Source organism: Denticeps clupeoides, chromosome 3 (assembly GCF_900700375.1).
Source record: "Denticeps clupeoides chromosome 3, fDenClu1.1, whole genome shotgun sequence".
Lineage (NCBI taxonomy): Eukaryota > Metazoa > Chordata > Actinopteri > Clupeiformes > Denticipitidae > Denticeps > Denticeps clupeoides.
In genome coordinates this window covers 30,322,444-30,337,876 of record NC_041709.1, presented here as the reverse complement: position 1 = coordinate 30,337,876, position 15,433 = coordinate 30,322,444, and the positions used below count along the sequence as shown (strand labels likewise).

General features: G+C 43.8%; 2 protein-coding genes across 5 annotated transcripts; both read left to right on the top strand.

The window, feature by feature from the left end:
- The first annotated feature begins 1,555 nt into the window (after positions 1 to 1,555).
- Positions 1,556 to 9,590, top strand: b3gnt2a (UDP-GlcNAc:betaGal beta-1,3-N-acetylglucosaminyltransferase 2a). 4 transcript variants are annotated; one of them, XM_028974723.1, is made up of 3 exons: positions 1,556 to 1,700; positions 5,378 to 5,508; positions 7,400 to 9,590. In XM_028974723.1, the coding sequence occupies exon 3, from the start codon at positions 7,420 to 7,422 to the stop codon at positions 8,656 to 8,658; it is 1,239 nt and encodes a 412-aa protein (XP_028830556.1). In that variant the 5' UTR covers positions 1,556 to 1,700; positions 5,378 to 5,508; positions 7,400 to 7,419; the 3' UTR covers positions 8,659 to 9,590. The 4 variants fall into 4 exon arrangements, 3 of the variants coding, with proteins under 3 accessions (XP_028830556.1, XP_028830555.1, XP_028830557.1); XR_003749284.1 differs by lacking the exon at positions 7,400 to 9,590 and adding an exon at positions 6,080 to 7,382 and having other exon boundaries at positions 1,568 to 1,840; XM_028974722.1 differs by having other exon boundaries at positions 1,574 to 1,840.
- A 1,272-nt stretch (positions 9,591 to 10,862) lies between these two features.
- Positions 10,863 to 15,101, top strand: LOC114785204 (uncharacterized). The gene is made up of 7 exons (XM_028971066.1): positions 10,863 to 10,883; positions 11,267 to 11,297; positions 11,826 to 12,785; positions 13,413 to 13,513; positions 13,644 to 13,702; positions 13,810 to 14,210; positions 14,628 to 15,101. The coding sequence occupies exons 1-7, from the start codon at positions 10,863 to 10,865 to the stop codon at positions 14,978 to 14,980; spliced, it is 1,926 nt and encodes a 641-aa protein (XP_028826899.1). The 3' UTR covers positions 14,981 to 15,101.
- Positions 15,102 to 15,433: the final 332 nt, after the last annotated feature.

The following is a 15,433-nucleotide window of genomic DNA, read 5'->3' as shown; positions in this document are numbered from 1 at the left end:
TTTAATATTTGTGTAAGTCCTGAGGACTGCTTTGACCCATGCTTTACACTGACATTTACATTGACCACGGTGATGGTATTAGAACACTCTCCTGGTCGGCCTTCAACAGACAGAAGAAAGGTGGAACGTTTGTTCTAAAAGAAGCATTTTCTCAGCCGAGATACAGTGATGAGACAGTGTGGTGTCATCCACCCAAACACAAGAACACGGTGAATAAAATGAATTGCCAATCTCACACACACACACACAGTTACCTGAAACCCGCAAGCCACACCTTGTATTATAGCATGACAGCATCAAGGGTTTAAAGTATAATTGACTATTTCAACCCCGAGGCCCTCTGGCATAATGCATGACAAACCCCTTTTGTTGTTTTTTTTTCCATTAATCGGTAATATATTGTGTTTTTCTGGGATGGTGAACGTTGAACTGGAGAAAATCACCATCCTAACAGGGCTGGACAAAGGGGCATCCGCAGCAAGTCCGTCAAACAAAAGGCGCAGGGCTGGGCGACATCACAATGACGGGCGTGCGGTTGCACGGGCATTCAGACGTCGTCCAACCAAACGGGACGTTATAAAATAATAAGAAGTGTATCAGTTGAGAGTTAGGCACAGCCATGGACAAAAGACACCAGTGGCTTTGTGTGAAGCCCACAGCATTAGATTACCAGAAGGCCTATCCCACCGCCGCCGCCATTGATGCACGGGTGGGGCAGCGTGTTGTGCGTTCAGCAGAGGGGTTATGGCTGGGTTGACTTGTGCAGATTAGGTTCCACCTGCCCCAGTGTCCCTTGTGTCCACAAAGTGGGGCTGTAATGCCCCTGGGCTTTTAACAGCGGAGAACGATGTGAATTAGCATAGCGCACAGTCACACATGAGACGTGTCCCCCAGAGCAGCGTTTTTGAAGGCCCCGATGGACATTTAGCACACGCGTTCTTATTCTTACACGAGCACTACAACTAAAAAGCAACACCAAAATTACTACGACTGCGGAACCAGGCTGCTTCTGGGCAGCGTTTACATGCTTTACATCACGCACGTTGTGGATCTGAGGAGACACTGGCCAGATTATTGTATTAATTAGGCAGTCCTCAGGGAAATGCTGTCAGTCGACTTAAGGGTCTGTTCATTCCCGCTCATAACAGCCCACCATCACTCTCACACACACACACACACACATGACCACACACTCACACACGCATGTAGACACACACACACAAACACACACACTCACGCAGACACACACACAAACACACACACTTGCGCAGACACACTCACACATACACACGCATGTACACACACTCACACACACTCACGACCACACACTCACACACGGATGTAGACACACTCACACACAAACACTCATTTACATACACACACACACACACACACACACACACACACATACTCACACACGCATTTACATACACACACAGACACGCACACACTCACGCAGACACACGCACATACATACACACACACACACACAGAGAGAGAGAGAGAGAGACGCACACAGACACGCACATACATACACACACACACAGAGAGAGAGAGAGAGAGAGAGAGAGACAGACAGACAGACAGACACGCACACAGACACGCACGGGGCTGACAGGGAGGAGCCGTGGAGCCGCATGTGAAGGCGTGATCCCCGCCGGCTGCCAGGAACAGCCCGTCTCCGGTGAACTTGAGTCCGGGTGAGACTTTACAAAAAAAGGAGAAGAAAAAAGAGGCGAGACTACACGCTGGTGGGCTCTCGGGCGACCGCGACGTTTATCGGACGGAGCTCGCGCGGTTACGGAACTCTGGGTTTAGAAACAGCGGGCAAGAAGAGAAGGTAAAAACAACGAAAAAAGAGAGAAAGATCCGAAAAGCGGTTCACCGCGGACACGAGCGTCTGAAAGGGGAAACGTCCACTCTTCTAACTTCTGTTTCTTCCTTCGCGGGAAGGAGAGAGAAGTTCAGAAACCACGTTCTCGGCGAAACCGTGAATTTGTACACCGCGTAATTACGTTTGCGCGCGCGCGCGTGTGTGTGTTTGTGTGTGTGTGTGTGTGTGTGTGTGTGTGTGTGTGTGTGTGTGTGTGTGTGTGTGTGTTTTCAGTTTCGTGTGAAGTGACCAGTCATCTTGGTGACGGCAGACCGTGAGTGTTCAGTAACGATATAAACCCTCATTACCCTGTTTACTGTAAACGCGTACACGCAGGCGGCTTAAAGGGCTGCGTTATGGGGGACGTGGACGTTTGTGCTTCGATTAACCCCCCATTGTGGAGCGAAAAAAGGGGGTGTCTGAATTCTGACGTTTTGTAAGGTATTGTTAACAGTACAGAAGAATAACATTCATTTAAAAAGAGATGTGTTATGATGACCGTATGTTATAGGGATTTCAATTTACAGCATTTACCAGACGCCCTTATCCAGAGGGACTTACAGTCAGTAGTTACAGGGACAGTCCCCCCCTGGAGACACTCAGGGTTAAGTGTCCTGCTCAGGGACACGATGGTAGTAAGTTCTGGTTCGTAGGCGAGTGAGTTACACACTAGGCTACTACCATCCTGTATGTAAGAAAAGAGCCGTGGGTGTGGGTGTCTGTGGGGTGCCGTATGTACACAGAGCCGCAGGTTTATTATTATAAGGCGCAGGCCCTGTTCAGGTCTGTTCAGAACTCTCCTCTGCCCCTGTGCAGCCAGGACCGAACTATTTCATTTGAGAGAAATGTATGATTATTTGTCCCGAGCCGAGTTCGTGTGCCTCCGGACTGCGTTTCTGCATTCCAGCCCGGATGAGCGTGAGGTAATTCAGCCTTCAGCAAGGCTCGTACCGATGAAACGTTTTCTGGAGTATCTGCTTCATGCGTTGTTTTTTTTTTTCATGTGAAATCATGGTGACGTGTCTGTTGAAGCCGGGCTGTATGGGTTACGAGGTTTTTATTAAACGTCTCTCTCTCTCTCTCACGCTGTTAAAAGCATTGCAGAGTTCCTGATGAATCTTTCCAGCTGGTGACACCGCGTGTCCCAGTGAGAGCGGTGGAAGTCGGCCTGGTTTGATTTTGTTTGAAGGGAAATGGTGACGCTTGTCTGAGTGGAGGTTGAAGGTGCAACCGTCCTATCTCCTCGGCGCTTTCGCTGCCCTGGCCTGATAAGACCACGTTCTGGCAGGACGCTGGCTGGAGTAAACAGAGGCCACATGTCGGTTCTCAGGCCAGAGGGTGTGAGCGAGAGAACAGAGAGTCAAGGGGGAACTCGTTCCAGCATGTGTTCCTGTGGTGCGTGTGTTAAACGGGATGTTTCTGGGGGTGGGGCACAGTTTCCGGGTCGAACCGAAGGAAGTAGTCTGAAAACCCGTGTGTGTGTTTGACACACTGCACCAGTATTCACTATAGATATAAATTGGCCTGTAGCATAAAAACCTTGGGGCTGAGTTTGGCCTGAACTTCCTCTCTTTTTTTTTTTGGTTTGATCATCAGCAATCTTACTATATAATTGTATATCTAACTGTATAACTGTATATAAAAGGTCATAAACTGACCATAAAAGTACCAGAAGAGCACCAGGCTGCCAGCGTTTTTTTGTTTTTTTTTTCCGGACTTTGCCTCGGGTAGAGCGGGAACAACAGACGGCTTTAAGCAGCGCAGCCCTGGCAGCCAGGACGGCATCATGTTTTTCAGATTGTTTACAAAAAAATAAGGGCCCATTCAGCAATAAGTAGCTAGCCGAGATCTGTTCGAATTAGTGGTCTAGTTGAGCTAAATTTAAACCCTACAGAGCATAAAACAAATTAAATAGTCACCAGATTGTGATGTTTGACATTTATGACTGCAACCAATCATAAAAGGGACAAGTACACCCATAAAAAGCCCTTACGTTATCCTTTTTATGCCATTGATCTTTTATCGGGAAAGTGCTAATTATAGCAAAAATTGTGATATATTTTTATAAAACTCTTTATGAATTTTAATGTTTACTTAATTCAGCTTGACATCCATGTGAACTTTTCCTGAGCCCTTAAGAGCATGAATACTACTCTAAAGTCATTTATATGAATTATGTTTTGTTTAGTGTGTAGATTAGGGCTGCAACTAACGATTATTTTAATAATCGATTAATCTGACAATTGTTTTGATTAATCGTGGAATTGGATAAAAAACAAGAAAAGCATTCATTTCATACTCCTTGAGCTGTTATATAAACAATAAAATAAAAATGGACTAACACAAAAAATACACATGTATGCTTTTCATCTGCCAAATATATAGACTTTTTTTTTTTTTTTTTTTTTAAATAAAGTGCCACCTGAGCTGCCAGAACGATTAAAAAAAAAAAAAAAAAAAAGAACAATACAAATCAGAAAATTTAACAGGATTTGTTTAAATGTCAGAACTTGTTCTCTACACTACACTGCAGATGCACACACTCACAAACTCTCACACTGACACGCACACACTTACTCTCTCTCTCTCAAGCTCACTTGAAGCTTATTCATGAAATTATTACCATCAATGTAGTAAGTGCAAGGTTCATTTATACACCACAGGTTCATTTATACACCACATTTATACACCCCTGCTTTACTACTGTTATTAACGCGCTAGCGCTAACTTGTCATAACGAGTAAACACCAGCACCAGGGACATTACGTTCCTCACTTCAAACCGTAACAAAAATAGGATTCTGTAGTGACTTCCCCTGCTGCTGAACTCCATTCCTCCTCATCAAACACGCGTTTCAGGTGCTGGATCATTGCTGTGGTGCTCCCGTGCTATGCCATGTCGCTTTTGCATATTTTGCAGTTTATTTAGTGTAAAATGCTCCCGCACCTTGGATGACTTGGGTCGCGCAGATTTCTCTGCCTCCGCCATGTATCTGTCCTCTATCTCCGCTCTACCTCAGCTCGGATTTTTGATCCGCGCTGTCTATGAGGCGCCAAACTCTGCTAGCATCTGTGCGCGAGAGAGACTGAGTGTGTTCACTGCACGTTTTTTTTTTTTATAATAATAATCAAATATCTCCACGTCGCACGACACAGCGATTCGATTAGGAAATTAATTGCCAACTCTTTTAGTAATCGATTTTTATCGATTTAATCGATTCGTTGTTGCAGCCCTAGTGTAGATTATAGTGTTTCAGTGCAGGTAGTCTCAACGTCCTCTCCACTCCCCTCTGACCAACATCAGAGTCTGTCTGATAAGCCTTTATGATAAATTGCAGAATCATTGGTGGGAGGAAGGTGTCTGTTTTTCTAAATCCCTGTTGTCTCAGTGGATTTGGGGTGTGTGTGTGTGCGAGAGAGAGAGAATACGGTCTTATAATCCTTTAATTAAAACCATGAAAAACATAAACCATTCACTCAGACCCATGGTGGTCTTTTGTTTCAGTCTGCATGTTCCACTCCACCCTACGCAGATGATCCACACAGGAGAAGCCTGGACTGTCTGGGACCATAAGGGCTAACGGACTGAACCCCCTTCCTTACCCAGAACCTGTGAGATCCTCCACTCCATTCCAGGTGACCGAACATAATCCCACATCTCAGTCGTACATCAGAGTTGCATCACCAGTAACCGAACACTGATCTGCGTGAGTTGGCTGCTGGCGTGCTGTACTTTCAGATTAGCAGCATGAAGCCTGAGAGTGAACAATCCGTGCTGATAACAACAGATGCCTGTGCAAATAGTGCAAAGTTCACTTTCAAAGGCTTGCTGTGTGAGAGCGCAGGCCCGAAGCGGAAGAGGAGGCAGAGTTTAGTTGTACATGGCAGTCTGGTAATTGGTGTCATGAGATGCTCGGAATGAGCAGCACATGATGCTCGCGCCGCATTGCAGCGTAGAAGAGAAATGGCAGGATGTGTGTATAAAGCAGCCATATTCAACATTAATACTTATTTTTTTACTAATACTTTAACTTTGTTAAAGGCATCCTCAGGACTTGCATTAAGAAAAAAGATATATATATAAAGCCAGAAATGAACACAATGTTGTGGTGGTAGTAGTCTAGGGGTAACACACTCGCCTCTGAACCAGAAGACCCAGGTTCAAATCCCACCTAATACCTTTACTTTACTTTACTTTATTTTGCAGACGCGTTTATCAAAAGCGACTTAAAGGAGGAAAATATCATTGTGTCCCTGAGCAAGACACTTAACCCTAAGTTGCTTCAGGGGGGGACTGTCCCAGACGCCTACTGATCCCCTACTGATTGTAAGTCGCTCTGGATAAGGGCGTCTGATAAATGCTGTAAATGGGTGGTTTAAATCATCCACAACGAGAATTACGTGTGAATGAAACCTGTCAGTTATCAGATTCCTCCCATTCAAAATACATCATCAAATATAGTGTTCTGGGCGACAGAAATAATTACACACCAGTGAAAAGGCTTTTTATCAATTCGTGTAAATCCTCAAGGCATTTGAAGTCCTGGACTGCAAACTCTGGATCTGGAATTTTTCTATTTAAGGATGTAGGAAATGAATGTCTCTGTTCAGATTCTTCCTTACACCCGGGACAGTGGTGCCTAGCAGGTAAGGAAACTGATCCGTAATCAGAAGGTTGCCGGTTCAAATCTCGGAATGCCAAGGTGGTGCCCGTGAGCAAATTACTGTACCCACACTGCTCCCCAGGCGCCTGTCATGGCTGCCCAGAAGCAGAGGACACGTTTTGTTGTGAGCACAATGACGATCACTTTTACTTCTCTTTCATTAGTGAGCTCTTCATAGCCGTTATGCTTTACTGTTTCTGACACTTACTGAGGGTATTATGTTTGATGGTGTGAGATTCTGAATGTATGAGTTGACTTGCAAGAAATACACAATGAAGAATAATACACTCCTGTTCAGTTGTATTATTGATCAGATCAGTTTAACTCTTTCCAATTCTGCATTGGCCTCCTTAAAAAAACACAATGTGAGGAAAAATGTGTATTCATTTAATTTAACTTAATTGAAGGGTTTTTAAACTTTTTGAAGCTAAGAACAGCTAACAGTGTAAAAAGTCTCCTGGAATTTTATTTATTTATTTTGAAGCAATTGTCATTATGAGACACTGCAGCAAGATTATGTATTGAACTTGAGAGGGGGGTGGATTGTGGAGTCTGTGGCTATAGATTATGAACCTGGAGTTCCCAGGGTCTCATGCTGAATGCCACTGGGCTTGTGGTCTTTTATGGAATCCATTTCAAGCACATGCATGCTGGTATTTAAAATTATTACAGGAAAAATGTAGGGCGCCTCTAGGCAACGAACACTTTCTGGCCTGGAATGTTTTTAGAACAGGTCTGCAGGTCTGGTTTCAAACACTTAACAAATTTTGCTAAAATATTTATTGGTTTGTTACATATTAAAATTAATATTGTATTGTTTATTGTTTTTTTTAACTCGTTTTCTGCTCTTTGTATGTTGGAAGGTTCTGAGTGAAGAGTGGAGATGCAGGTCAGCCGATTGAAAACGAGGATTCTCTGTCTGATGATAGTCAACGGGGTCATCTTCATCCTGGTGGATCTGTCCCGCAAGCTTGGCCAGGACAAGCAGTCCGACAAGGTCCTCATCTCGGACAAACGCTTCTGGAAAAAGCAGGTGGTCAGCGAAGCCTTCTGGAACCGGCGGCAGCAGCGCCTCGACTACTTCCACAACCCTCTGTTCACCTCTCCTGTTTACAGCAACAGCACCAGTGCCAATGTGGAACCTGTGGTCTCGGCCGATTGGCTGAATGACACGAGCCCAGAAGACCCCTGTGAGCCGGACCACGCTGTGGCCACGCAGGTGAAGGACTACGACTCCCTCCCAGAGCGTTTCAAGGACTTCCTGCTGTACATGAGGTGCCGCTCGTACCCCATGCTGATTGACCAGCCAGGGTTGTGCTCCGAGGCGCCATTCTTGCTGCTGGCGGTGAAGTCGCTAGCGCCGCACTTTGACCGCCGCCAGGCCATCCGGGAAGCCTGGGGACGGGCAGGATTAGTGTCTGGTCATAAAGTCGTGACTGTGTTTCTCCTTGGCAACGCCATGACGACGGACCACTTCCCAGACCTGAAGGGGATGTTGCAGCATGAGGCGGGTCTGCACAAGGACATCCTCCAGTGGGACTACAGGGACTCCTTCTTCAACCTCACAGTAAAGGAAGTTCTCTTTTTGGACTGGCTGGCCGACAAGTGCCCCACAGCTCACTACATCTTCAAGGGCGACGATGACGTCTTTGTCAACACCCGTCGTATACTGACCTACCTTTCTGGTCTCAAGGGCAACAAGGCCCGGGACCTTTTCATCGGGGACGTGATCACGGGTGCCGGACCACACAGAGACAAAAAACTGAAATACTACATCCCCGAGAGCTTGTTCATGGGACAGTATCCACCTTACGCCGGTGGGGGTGGATACCTTTACTCCGGCGAGGTGGGCCTGCGCCTGAGGAACATCTCCCAGCACATATCGCTCTACCCCATAGACGACGTCTACACAGGGATGTGCTTAGAGAGGCTGGGCTTGGCACCAGAAAAGCACAAAGGTTTCAAGACCTTCAACATTGAAGAGAAGTACCGGGACAACGCGTGTGCTTATGAGGGCCTGATGCTGGTGCATAGTCGGACTCCTCAGGAGGTCATCCACATCTGGTCCTGGTTGCAAGACCCAACGTTGAACTGTCAAACTGTGACCAAGGACTCCAAGTGAGACCCTTCTCTCCGCTGGAGGTTTTGTTAAAATGACTTCTGCAGGAAGGGTTTTAAAGCGCTTCGAAATAAGCGTGTGGTGACAATCACCATGGCCGCATTTTTCTACTGTTCTGTGAAATTATTTGACGGACATGTCTGAAGGGCCACCTCTGGGCAGTGGAATTCTGTGCAATTTAAACCGGCGTGAGAAATGTGACTCCTCCACTGACCCCGTTGAACTGCCAGGTCCTGTAGAGCTCTGGGCGTCCCTCAGCTGCAAGCACTGCATCCCACTCCTTTTTAGGGTTGCGAAATTATGTTCTCAGGTAGAGGCCACTGATGCCGACTGTAAATCTGTAAAACTGCTGAAAGACAGGTTCACACTAGTTTTAGTGCATTGGTTTGCTGGTGCATTGGAATAGGTTTTTATTTTTTAACTCTCTTGATATCTCGTTTAGTTAATTCGTTTTATGGGAGAGTGACCAGGTGGTCGGACTCGGCCACACACGGTGTTTTTCTGGTTTTGTCACATAGCACGAGGCTTCTTAAAAAGAAAAATGACTGACTTTTGGGAATTGGGTTTTGTTGGATTTGCTTTTGAATTCCGTGCCTCATTTTGCACTTTGGCAATGGAGTTAGTAACTTAAACTTTTTTTTTTTTTGTATTTGTTTATAGCAAAATACCTTTTTCACATACATTTTCTTTTCTTTGGGGAGAGTGTAAGTGAGTGAGTGGTGATGTGCAGGTCTACATACACATACTGGAATGCTGCTGTAACGTGCTGTAGTCCAATGCCTTGTTTGCAATTAATGCAAATATCCAGACATCGGGTGAATGTAGATTTTTTTTTTGTTATTTTCATGTTCAATTATTATGTATTTTCATACGAAATGAATAAAAACTTGTATGTATATGAAACTATTGCACAGCAGTAAATCAGTACATCAAAATTGTCTGGTTTGCCTGATCATTTTATCCACAAGATAGAACGGTGTAGACTAAAGCCTCTTATGCATGTAACATCTAGCTCATGTTGTGTTAATCCAGTCTACTGTACTGAAATACAGCAGATTGGGTTCACTTTATGGACTTATTATGTCTTCTCCATATTGCAAAGTATGTCTATTGTGATCATTTCTTGACTCCTGTTGGACCTCCGACAGTCAGTCTGCAGTCAGGCAGAAGGTATATCATGGGGTCTATATTCTTGCTGAACATCAGGAAACAAACAACTGGGACCTCCAAATTTGAAACATTTATGAAAATGACTGTGTTTAGTGTATGCTCAGTGCAACAAAAGCTTTTTTTATGGTTAAATTTTACTTCATGGTCAATGGGCCTTGCTTGCTAATTTCAACATTAGAGAATTTATAGTTTTAAAAGCTAAATAATAATGTAAATTTAAACTTTACACAGACAGGAAACATAGTCCAGTGTATATACCCCAGTACATTTAGGAATGACCCATTCATCTTTTTCATAGTGCATTGAAAATACTGACATCCCAGTCTTGCACAATGCAAGTAATAAAATTAATGCTTTATTTCAATCACACTGAAATTTGAATTTCTTTTGACTGGAACATACCCCTTTTTATAGTGATCTTGAAAAAAAAAAAAAAAAAAAACATTCTATCAATATTGGGAGGGAAGGAATATTCTAAGACCTCTCTAATGACAAAGTTAAAAGACACACATTCACCGAATTAGACCAATTTCCAAGCGAGGTCACCAAGGAGGAAATGGCATTTATCCATGTCAGTTACTAGAAGATTGCATGCACATGCGACATGAATGTTAAACCCTAAAAAAATCTTGACCTGGTCTAGGCAGTACGTAACGGCATTTTTGCAAGATCCAGCTGAGAATGTTTGACATCAGAATATTAAGGCAGCAGAGGTCGGAACCTCAGGTTTAAAGCAGGGCCATGCAACACGACACTGTCCTCACTGACATCACTGTGGATCAAATAACTAATCAAAATAGTATAGTTTCAGATACTCCACATATTCATCATGCTGTCCCTTTGAGGTGAAAGGTATACAATTGTTCAGGAAAACCATTTTAAATATATAGAAATTGAGATTTGTATACTTAATAATAAATAAACATATGTATGTTAATTTATTATTACTATTAAAATTGATGGAGGTGTCTGTTTCATAAGTTTATATAACAATATCTGTGGAAGAATGGAAGAGTTTAACATTTGAACCTGCGGGAATGGCGCCCCCTGCTGGATCCGTTTGTACGTGCCCTTTCCTCGTTTGGCCTCCCGAATTAATTGGCAATTTTCCCCACGTGTTCCCTTTATGTGCTGCAGGAAGAGCGAACACGGGTCTTTTGGTAAAACTCAAGTCTGAATGACGGATTCGGAAACCTTGAGCATAAAAAGAAGTAATAAAAATGCCGCGGCAGTTCATTTTGGTGATAGTAAACACGTTAGTTGTTTATTTGCCATCGACCATTTGCCAGATTATGGTGAGCCGTCACGCAATTTGCGTTTTATGTTGAAAAGTTAAATTGTTTTCAAGACTACTTTTTAGAGCAAATATCTGATCACAGCTACCTTCAACAAAGAAAAATAATCATAATGATGATTATTTTTTCCCTGTCTTGTCTTTCAGACAAGCAAGAATGAAGCCCTCGGCTCCACAGGTAGGATTAGGAATCTGAGATTTAAAAAAAAAATCTCAAATTAAAATTTTATGATGTTCTGCTTCCTTACGCATATATCCAAACATTTTGGTAATTTTAATGATTACAATATATATGTGTAACACCTGTTGCATTAATAATTTTGCATCAATTATCTAGGAAATGTATTCAGGTTCCGATTATGTGATATAAATGATTAGTGCAACATTTGGTTTGAGTAATGACACATTTGGAAAGCTTTTTCATGCAGTTTCTTATCTTATTCTGCCATTTTCATGGACGTGGGACATTAGTAAATGTTACTGCTGAAGCCGCAGTCAAAATGTAAAGCAGGCCCACATTACCTCACTTTACCTTTAAGATGCTTTCATTCCATTTGAATAAAATCTTCAAACTTCTATCCTTCACTCCTTTGTTTTCTTCCCCTCTATTAATCGCATTCGATTTTGAACAGTATGTGGTGCTGCCGAGTAACGATTTTCTTTGGTAATTTATAATTATTTGGCAAATGCCTTTGTGTTCTGTTAGGTGGTGCAGCCAGTAAGGAACGGAATGCGTTCTTTGCCCTGCGGAGCTGCCACCAGGTTCTCAGCGGCGAAGGTGGCGAGTTCTTCTCTCCAGACTACCTCTGTGCCCACCCACCTCTGTGGTGCAACTGGACCATACAGGTGCCTGCTGGGAAACGCGTGAGACTTTACTTGGAGGACTTCACCCCCAGCGATGACTGTCAACTGAAGCAGGACCAGATTCACCTTGATGAGTCCCCTTCTGTGGCAGGGGGCCACCAGATTTTGGAGAAATGCTGGAGGAAGGCGGAGTACTCTTCCCTCGCAAACGTCCTCCACGTTGTTCAACTGATCACCCGCACCTCACATCCACCTCTCAGAGGCTTCTATGGACGTTTCCAGGCACTTGGCCCACCTGGACGAAAGACACCCATTGTCAATTCTGGAAGCAGCCAAGATGGACCAGGAAAGCCGGGAAGTTCCAGGATGGATGACTCACTGTATGAAGAGGATGATGGGACTGATTTGGTGGAGGTTGTGACTGATCCTCTGAGTACTGATCGGACTAAAGAACGGAGATTTGGTCAATCTCCCACGCCCTCCTTCATGTCCAGTGACGTGCTTCCAGAAGCCAGAGAGAAGTCGAATGTGAAGGAATATCCCAGTGGGAAGGTCCAGGCCAGTGAAGAAGATGATGAGAACAACCCTGATGTAGTGGAGAAAATTGAGCCTCATCGTGATGAAGATTCCTTCACTGTACCCCTCACCCCAACAATGCACCGGAATGTTAACTTCCCATCCTCAAAGTTTACAACGTCCGGCTCCCCCAAAGAGACCCGCAGCTTGCTGTATTCCGGTGGAATCGATGGGAATTTCCCAACTGCGGAAGGCTGGGAAGATGATGGTAAACTAATGGAGGATTTCGCAATGGCTGACAGCACATCAAAGCCTAGAGTTATCCCGGTGAAGAAAAAGGCTAAAGGTAAAATGTGGATTCAGCAGGTTATTCTCAGTGACCTTCCTTACAGTTTCAGTGATGAGAAGTGAAAGTCTATTAAGTCACTAAAAATATCTGGACGCGAGACATAAATGGACTTCATCTTAATGGTGTTGGGAGAAAACATTTTTAAAATGTCTGTTATAAAATATTTGCCCAATATTGGGAGCATGACTATACTAAAATAATACATTAATTGCAATGAATTAACTTGTTAATTTCAATTATATGTTATAATTTAAAACAGAGTTGGTTAGTTTCCTGTTCATGGATTAAACCTAGTCTATGGATTAAGCACTTTTGAATGGAGGATTTAATTGAAGATCTCTTTAAGGCTAAGACATGTCTTAATTCACAAATGGGAAACTGATCCTAAATGTTCTGTGACAACCACGGAATTATCTAAAATGTGTGCTTCAGCGTTTGCTGATAATTATTTCAAGACAGATTCATAAATGTATGCTTCCATGTATTTCCTGCTTGTTGGGACCTATGATTCAAATCCATCCTTTGGTCAACCACATTTTATGTGGTTTTTAATTTTAATATTAAGAGTTTGATTATGACTCTGCTTTTGGGATCACAACTGTGCTTATTCTGTACTTTTTTCAGAACCTTTGTTTGAGGTTTCAGTAGAGGTCCACTTCACTGCCAAACAGGAGGAGAATTGGGACAATTTGGCTTCATCCTTTCTGCCTGTTATCAAGAATATGGTGAGGAGGGTGTTTTCGCCAAAAACATGACTACCGTGTGTATTCATATGGTAGAATACCGCCGTGTTAGAATGAAATGCTTGTTTTTTTATTTGTATATTGACGCTAGTTACTAACATTACTATTTTAGATTAAAGAGCAGTTTGCTGGTCATACTCTGAAGACCATATCACCCAAACGATTAAAAAGGTGGGAATTTGTGTAGTTATTGATAGAATTTAAGTACTACAGTGTGGCTAAAATTAATAATAATAATAATAATAATACAGTTGACTTGCATTCAACGTGGGCCTCAGGTTGAGCTCGGGTGCACTTTTCCTGTTGTGGCTACGGCTTGTGGAGAAGGTGGAGGGGGGCCACACCCTCCTCCACAGCACCCTGCAGAAGCTGAGGGACGAGAAGGTCACCGCACAGGATAGCAGCGTCCAGGGTCGCATCGCTCATGTCTCCATCACAGGTAACACGTTACATTATACGCACAGGCTCCTTTTGCTTTCTCATCCGGTGAAAGGAATGTGCTATATCTGTTTGTGTGTGTCAGATGTAAATGAGTGTGACACACAGATGCTGCTGTGTGATATCAGTGCTGAGTGTGTGAACCACTTTGGCTCCTATGTGTGCCGCTGTCGTCCGGGTCTCGTCGATAAATCACGGATGAGTCCTGGAGGAACAGTCTGTGGAGACTCTATTGAGACTGGTGAGCAAAAAAAAAAAAAACTATACATTACTGGCCAAAATGTGATCTAGAAAAATGCATCTAGAAAAAGTGCTGCTGATTAGACAAAAAAAATGCAATACCAGGAGATGGCGCCAAATACGATGTTTTCTATACAATATTTTTAATCAGTGTTGAAAAAATGGTGGCTTGTATTTAGGACAGTTCTTTGATACTAGCTTTTTCAGCCCAATTAGTGCCATTTCTTTTTTTTTCTACTTATTTTGCTAGATGTATTTAATGGGTTAAACTGTGCATCTTTTTTAAGTTTGGAAAACTGTGTATAGATTTTTGGTCCTGGTATTTCTTCATTACAAATAGTCTAAAAGTTGCTGTCCTCTGTTGGTGCTTTCTCAAGGTCTTTCTCAGTCTATGCCTCACAGCTTCTCTGCCTTTTAGAGTGCAACTGGATGTCATCTCCCACAATCCTTAAGGGCATCTATGGTATCTGCGTCTTGCTCAGCGTCCTCCTCCTGCTGCTCTTGATCGTTTTTTGCACCATGTACCGCCGCCACCACCAGGGGGAGTTTGTGGTCCACTGCCAGAGCTGTGGCGACGTGAGCGGTGATGAAGAGCACAACGGTACAAGTTGCAGTTCCCTGCAGAACCGGCCCCTCCCTCCTCCACCACCCACACCCATACAACGGCCCAAGGAGGGATGGGGCCATCCGAAAGAAGGATTCCGCTCCCTGGACCTCCCCCTTTTGAGGTTCAGCCCCCTCACTCCTTCAGAGGACAGGCCCAAACTGTAGCTCTTGGGCTGGAGATTTAGAAGCATCTTATGAATTAAATGTTGAATATATGTTTTCTTGCACTCAACTTTTCACAAGACCAACAAGAGGGGAAGTCAATAAAAGTTTTGCATTTTCAAAATGATTCAGGTGTGTGTTTCAGTGCCACTCAAGGGCAGTTTGTGTGCGTTGACCTCAAATTCTCCATAATTACCCTTAGCCAGGGGTTAAAAATGTGACGTTCCACAGGCTTTTTCAGACGAGACGAAGCATAAATAAATTAATGGTTGAATGAGCCATTGTGTTGTTTGCAGGTAGATGGTGAAATTTAAGAGCCCTGGCACGGCTCAGCCTGCGAGTCAAAATGCCGAAATGTTAATCCCTTTCAGTGGTGCTCTGTGTTTGAGTGCTAGATTGTGTTTTGTCAGAGGAATGGCTGCGTATCAAACCGCCGAGGCCCACGCCTCCTGCCCT